Source organism: Polypterus senegalus, chromosome 12, assembly GCF_016835505.1.
Source record: "Polypterus senegalus isolate Bchr_013 chromosome 12, ASM1683550v1, whole genome shotgun sequence".
Classification (NCBI taxonomy): domain Eukaryota; kingdom Metazoa; phylum Chordata; class Cladistia; order Polypteriformes; family Polypteridae; genus Polypterus; species Polypterus senegalus.
In genome coordinates, this window is record NC_053165.1 from 144,146,903 (window position 1) to 144,154,618 (window position 7,716).

The 7,716-nt window shown below is 36.1% G+C and overlaps 1 protein-coding gene across 1 annotated transcript; it reads left to right on the forward strand.

Annotated features, from left to right (window-relative positions):
• The first annotated feature begins 325 nt into the window (after positions 1 to 325).
• Positions 326 to 7,440, forward strand: LOC120540533 (carcinoembryonic antigen-related cell adhesion molecule 1-like). Its single transcript, XM_039771372.1, has 4 exons — positions 326 to 524; positions 6,233 to 6,511; positions 6,761 to 7,009; positions 7,358 to 7,440. The coding sequence occupies exons 1-4, from the start codon at positions 326 to 328 to the stop codon at positions 7,438 to 7,440; spliced, it is 810 nt and encodes a 269-aa protein (XP_039627306.1).
• Positions 7,441 to 7,716: the final 276 nt, after the last annotated feature.

The window sequence follows — 7,716 nt, forward strand, 5'->3', positions numbered from 1 at the left end:
CTCTCCCATTAGCCCATTACCTGCAGGATGAATAGCAGCCAGGTGCAGTGTGACATGATTGGCTGTTGAAAGTAAAGGCCTTGGTGGACTGGAACCCAGACACTTTCCCCAGCGCTGGACATTGTTAGGATGTCTTGTCTGACATGCCTTGTCAATGTTGCATGGACATCAGGAGCCAAGCCCCTGAAGTGGCAGACCAGGGTGGTCGTCCTCATTTTCAACAAAGTTGACTGGAGTGAGTGCTCCAACTATTGAGGGAATCACACTCCTCAGTCTCCTTGGAAATGCTTATGCCAAGGTGCTAGAAAGGAGACTCTGTCCAGTCATGAAACCTCAGATCCAGATGCAGCAATGTGGATTCTGTTTAGACCAAGGGACAGTGGACCAGCTCTTTACCCTTAGGGGAATCTTGGAGCGGGTATGGGAGTATACCCAATTGGTCTACATGTATTTTGTGGACTTAGAGAAGGGTGTATTACGCTATTCCTTGAGGAATTCTGTGGAGCGTGTTGTGAGAGTACAGGGTTTTGGGGCCCCTAATAAAGGCTATTTTGTCCCTTTATAATCGCAGTGAAACCTGTGTCTCCATCCTTGGAAAAAAATTAGCACCATTCCCAGTGGGTATGGGACTCTGCCAGGGCTATGCTTTGTCTCCTGTACTTTGTAATTTTCATGGAAAGGATATTAAGGTGCAGTCACTGAGGGATGGGTGTCCAGTTCGGTAGTGATTGAATTGCATCTCAACTTTTTGCAGATGACATGGTATGTGATGTGTATGAACATTTTTATAATTTATTTAATAACTGATATAAGACATCCTAAACATTGCAGAAAGTTCAGAAGGCACCAATTTTTCCTTTCCCATAGGTCTACTGAGAAGAGATGATGTCCACTTAATGCACTGATAGCCCTTATGGCAGCTGTGATGTGTTTGCTGTTTGTTGAGCTCTGGACATTTGATATTCTGCTGAATCCAGCAACTGTTTTGCCCAGCACTGTCTGGAATTATTGTTGACTGAATTATTTATATGTCAGCTCAGATGGTTTTATTAAGTTTGATTCCAGTAAGTTACCTTGCATGTTTAGTCATACAAGAGAAAGAAGTTAAGTTGAAAAAGCTGAAATGAGTGGGATGAGATGATTTTCTTTGGGGTTTTATCATGACAGAAGGAAGCATATTGTACTTGTGTGATGTATGACAAATGTTTAAAATTCTCCTTAGCCACAGTCATGTATTGCACAAACAGGTATTCCATTTCTTCAACACTGACTGATTGTTTTCAGTATAAAACAATGTCTCTTGTAGCAGTGTTTTGTCATGGGCAGGGTCCTAGGTGACCCTATTCCCCCCTTTATACTCTTTATTACATAAACCTGAACAGAATGCCCCAAATCCCAACTATAGCCCTCATATGTTTACACAGAGCAGGATAGAAGGTTTATACTTTTATTCATGCATGGATTAACAAGAGTCTAAAAAAAAGTTAAGTAGAGTAAAATGGTTGTTTGAAAAGCAATACTAATACAACCTGGATCATCATGGTAGAATCTTAAGTATTTGGTATGTTCAGACTACCAGGTGGCTGTCTGCTTTAGTATGGTGAATGATCCATGGTCCAGCGTGGTCTCTTTTCCAACATGGCCTCAAGATGATGGAATGATGGAGAGATATGGTATGACTACTATCTTATCTGTATGTAATATCAGAGAAATAGCATGGACGAATAGCACTGAATTTAAACCAGTCCTATGGTGCTTAACAAACCTATTTCATAAGTGTGGTAATAATGTATTTTCTAATTATTCAGCTGCTTAGTCCAGCCTTGAGCACAACTCAGCCTTTCGTCCTTTGGCCAAAACTTTATTTCTAGTCTTTCTATCTCTCACAGAAGTCAGTTGAGCAATCTGATTTGGTGTGACCTCATTACGCCCCAAACAAGAACTGCTTTATCTATTTTCCCATTTGTATAATTAGATATCAAATGAGAAAATACATTAACAAAAAAGGTGATCAGATTATATGTTAGATCTTCCCATCATTTCTCAGCATCTTTTGCTCTTCACTCCAAGCAAAAAAATTAGGTATCAATCACAATGGCATTTTTGAACACATTTTTATCAGCACATTTTAATGCAGAGAAGTGTTGCATACATCTAAAAACAGATTTTTTTTTTATTTGATTCAACAATTTTAAATGGTGTGCCTTTTAAACTCTGTGTTTAATTTAGTTCAAGTCATACTTTTCAAAAAAGAAAAAGACAAAATTCAGAATATTTGCAAATGTTTACAACTTTAATCTAGATACATGTATAGATTGTGTGTCATTTACCAACTAATTAAGAAACTGATTCCTATTCCTAATTACATTCTTTTCCGTATAATATCCTTTTTATCATATTTTGTGCCAATACTGAATAACCCAGAACCTCTCCAAATGTCATAACATGCCACTTCATCTTTTAAATTTTGAAACAGGTCATTCTGAAATACAGAAATCAACTTATTTTTATTCTGACCAGTCTTATCTCACTATAGGTTTTGAAATCATTTATAAAATCTCAATTGAAACAATTAGACTATTTAAGATATAGAAGTTTGTAAGTTTGAATTGACTGGTACCCCAACCAGGTTTGGTTCTTGCCTTGCACAGAGTAGAATCCTTACTCCCAAGACCTTGATGATTGTCAAATTAATTCAAAAATTGATCCATTATTATTACTGATTTTTCTGGCGCCTCAAAAAATAACATTTCACTTTGTAAACTATTGTAGATGGTGGAGCAATGCAAACCATTGCCGTAGCCTTTTCTAGAGGTTAAAGAACTGATAGATGTCATGCTGGATTTATTTCTCTGAGACAACTTCAGTTGAATGCAGCCTACTAAATAAACGCTGACACTCTAATAATTTGGTGGTCCATCTATAGAAACACTTGTAGTAGTAGTAACAGATAAAAAAAATCAAGCAACAATACAGCAAGAAGGAAGTAATAAACTTACAACAAATTCATTGATAAATTAAAAAATCATTCTTGATATGTCATTTTAAAGAGGTGTGTCTTAAGAATAGATTTATATTTTGTTATTGAACCTAGTTGATGAATATGAGCAGGGAGAGACTTCCAGAGATGTGCAGCACTGTAAGAGAAAGCTGTGGCTCCTATAGAACAAAGTTTAATGTGTGGCAGATGAAGCAGATGAAGATCTGAGAGTGCAGGAAGGAGTATAAATTTGTAAAAGATCACTAAGGGAAGATCAAGTTTGTGGAGAACTTTAAATGTTAAGAGCACTATTTTATATTGTATATTGTAGTAGACAGGGAGCCAATGAAGTTGAAAAAGAATCGCTGTAATATGCTCAGTGGGCTTTGAACAAGTGATTGCCCTAATAGCAGAATTTTGTATAACTTGCAAATGATGGATACATTTTTAGGGATGGGATTACAGTAGTCTATACGTGAGGTAAGTAAGACATTAAACAAAACTTCAGTACTATGTTTTGTCAAAACTGGATGAAGTCTAGACATATTTCGAAGATGAAGAAAAGACACTCAAGAAACATTATTTATTTGAGATGAAAAAGAAAGGGTACGATCTAGAATGACACCCAGACGCTTGACCTGGGAAGAGATATTTATAAATGTATTGTTTATAAAAATTGGAGAGTTGTTAGCCATATCAAGTACAGATTTAGTACCAACAAGAAGTAATTCTGTTTTATTACTGTTTAACTGAAGAAAATTATGAGTCATACATAACTTTATGTCCTGTAGACATGCAGTAAGAATATTAGGAGGAAGAACAGAGGTAGATTCAGTGGATAAATAATGGACTGATTGAGTGTGTTTATAGTTCTTGGGATGAAACTGTTTTTGAACCGCGATGTCCCTACAGGAAAGGTTTTGAAGCCTATGTCATATGAGAGCAGTTCAATAGACTCTACAGGCCATGTACCACCTTACTGTCTTCCAGTTACAGAAATATCTTTAACATGACGCACTGTAGCTAGTCTACTCCAGCTTTTGAGGTCTCGCAGCTGATTAAGTAAAGAAGACCACTGAGCTTTACCTGGTGTAACAAGTTTAATGTAATTTAGCATCATAAACATTCTCAGTTGAGTTTCAAATGGACATAGCATGATTGATGTGATGAAAAAACTTCTCCAACCAATGTGTCGCACCACCTGTCATTGGAGATCCCCTTGTTTTCCGGCCAGCCCCATGAGGAGGTGTTGGTGGGATTTCACTGGCCTGGTGGTGGGATTTCGCTGGACATTGTGGTGGGATTATGTGCAGCTTCATTAATTAGGATGTACAATTATTTTTATTCAGTTGTTTTAAAATCTAAATAATCCCACTAAAGATTAAGTGCCTTGTGACAAAGGCACTTTCATAAGAACAGAGGCACGTGCATATTCAGACCAACTGGACGGCGACTCACTACATGCCAGCCTTTCCAATAGTTTTCATTTCCTGACCCTTAAAACACTGAATCAGAGTGAACTTGAAATATTCTCAGTTGAATATCAACTTTAAAATGGGGATGAAATATGAGTTTTTAAAACAGGTTTAAAATATTCTCATTGATAAATTTGGACTAATATCATCATGACTAACAGTTATGGGATTAAAGATTCTTGGAAGAAGTACAATCGAAATTGTCAAATCAAAAGAATGAATGAGTAATGATGTTCATTGGGAGAAAACAGAAGGATTAATCTGTAGTGTTTTGAAACTAAGGATCATAAAAGTGATGAAAAAGTTGAAGAAGAGTAAAAGCAGTGATGGTGATGATAATGACAATGATTATGATGATGTGCAGACTAATGTTGTTGTACTACAAGTCACTCTATTAATCTTCATTGTTTGAGAATAACAATCACGTGTAAAAGCAAGATAGAGCAGAGATGCCAGTAATAATAATTCAGAAAAACAAAAAATAAAAAAAATATTGCACATTATTTAAGCAGGAGAAGCTCAATCACTATATTGAATGAAATCCATACATAGGTTGTGGGGTTTCATTGTTATTCTGTTATATGTGATATGCGGCTACTCAAAAGAGACTTCTCACCTCAGTATTATTAAAGTCCAGTGTCCCACATAAATACCGACAGCATTCATTCTTTCAGTTTCTGTATCAAAATATTCCAGTAATCAGTAGCAAGGTCTATGCTGGCAGCATCGGTAGTAGGAACAAATCCAGAACAGGGCGACTGTTCAGTGGAGGGCATATTCATATACACGACCACAGAACCAATTTAAAGTCACCAATCAGCCTAATGTATACATCTTTGGGGTATGGAGAAACTGAAACAAAGAGAAAGCAATGCAAAAATACAGAAATCATGCAATCTCAACATGGGGAGTATCAGGGCTATCATCTGAACTTTGGACTTGAGTTATAAAGAAACAGCTCTTACAGTATCTTTGAATGTAATAGCAACTAGTAAATGATTTATGGACTTCATGATGTTTATTGTGCACAATAATACAAACAGGGAAATAGAATGCAGGAAGTAGTTTGAAACAAAATAATTACTGTACACAAATTCTCATCTCCTTTATCTGGCCAGGGATTTTGTTTTGTTAAGTAGTTTAGTAGAGCAGACTAGACTGTTGTTAGTTTGACAGAGGATTTCAGATTACTTTGAAAATTCATACACTTTCAAGGCTGTTCCAAAGGTAAGGAGTCCTAGCTACATACCTTCGTCATCTTTGTTCAAAGCAGTGGTATCTCTGTTTGGAGGTGCTCCTAAATCTTTGAATAAGTGCAGATTGTGATGGTAAAGTGCATCTGGGAAAAGTTTATCTTTTGTCTACAAAGAACCCTGTTAACTTTATTACAACATAGAGCTCAATAGGCACAGTGAAAATAAATAGACATCAAAATAAATCCAGAGTTTTGCCTGAGGGGTATAGGTTGGGAGAAAGCACTGATAGCGTGTTGCTGCACACACCACATGACAAACCATCTGGATTGGGACCCGAGTGCAGCGGGGGACACCTCAGCAACACATCCTTTGGCATTTATTAAACTAATGATGAAGCAACACCCACAAGTCAACTAATTTTACAGAGACTGCAAGCTAATATTAGGCCTAGTTTACAAAATGTACTGTGAATACGCTTTAAATACTTATAGCTGCTGAGTTTTAGCTAAGTGTAGACTATTTATCTGTTTTATGTTTTATAATATCAGTACATATAATATGTTTGTACACTTTCTCTACAGATCCCGTTTCTGTACCCACAATCCAGTCCAGTGTGACTAATCCTGTAGAGTTCAATGACACAGTGACTTTCACCTGCACAGCCTCTGGCTCAGACGTCTCTTATCGGTGGTTCAATGGCAGCTCGGAGTTCTCGGACACTCAGAGGATTCACTTGAGTGCTGATAACAGAACTCTAACGATATCAGGCGTATTGAGATCAGATGATGGGCCTTTCTACTGTTATGTGTATAACCATGTCAGTAACGGCACCAGCAAGCCCTTTAACCTTGATGTAAAATGTAAGTGTGGATGAAAATTGATTGTAGTATTATATTATACTTTCATTTATTTAAAAATGAAAGAAATGATTGAGTGAAATGATTAGTAAAATTTCTTGAAAGCTTGTATGTCAATATAGACTATACTTTAGCAGAACAAGAATGCTGTATTAGTAATGTATGCATTACAAAATTAATTATATAGAGTAGAAGAGAAATAAAAAAGTTAGAACATTTAATGTGTTCAAACTTACTGTGTGTGTATTTTAGATGGACCGGACTTGCCCACTAATAAACCAGTCTATGCTGCTGGATCTTCAGTTATTTTTCAATGTTCAGCACAGTCCAGTCCTACTGCTCAGTATCAATGGTTCTTAAATGGAACGTCTCTTAACAAAAGAGACCAGGAGCTCGAAATACGGAACATTCAGGTGGATCAGGCGGGTAACTACACATGTTGGGCTTTCAATGATGTTACACTCAGGTATGCTGCTGTCCACACAATGATAGATGTCAGAGGTGAGTAAAATGTCAAGTGTTTTTGTGTGTATGTTTTTAATTGATAATTAAACTGCTGAAGATTAATTATTTTTAGATAATAGTATTAAAAGACATTATTTTGCCTATCTTGAATTTTAATATTATTAATGTAATGATAATTTGATATAGATTGTACTACTACTACTTACATTAGTAAAGGTATTTCATTTATATTAAAATGAAGTCATAGAAATTCTTGGCAATACCACCATAACCAAAATAAATGTGACAAACATATGTTTTCAGTCTGAAACAAATAATAACAGACTATACAGAAAAAATGTGAATTCTTTCATTTTTTTTTTATACTTTCCCTTTCCCATACAGGGTCACAGGGGATTGGAGTGTGCGCTGGCAGCGTTGGGTACAATGCTAGAACTAATCCTAGACAGGATACCAATTTATTGTAGAGCACACTTACTCCAACACCTATACTAACTCCAAGTAAATTCAGAGTTGTGACATGTCACTTCTTTAGATTTTGTGAACAATACCTATTTAAACTTATTTATTGATGAAGTATAGCTTTCATTCAACCATTGCTACCGCCTCACTCTTGAAAACCTTTACATTCTGCATCTAGGCTGTAAAAGTAAGTGAGAATATCATTATACTCTTCACAAATGATAAATATGCAATACCTAATAGTCTTTAAATATATCAAATTTATATGCAAGCGCTAGTTC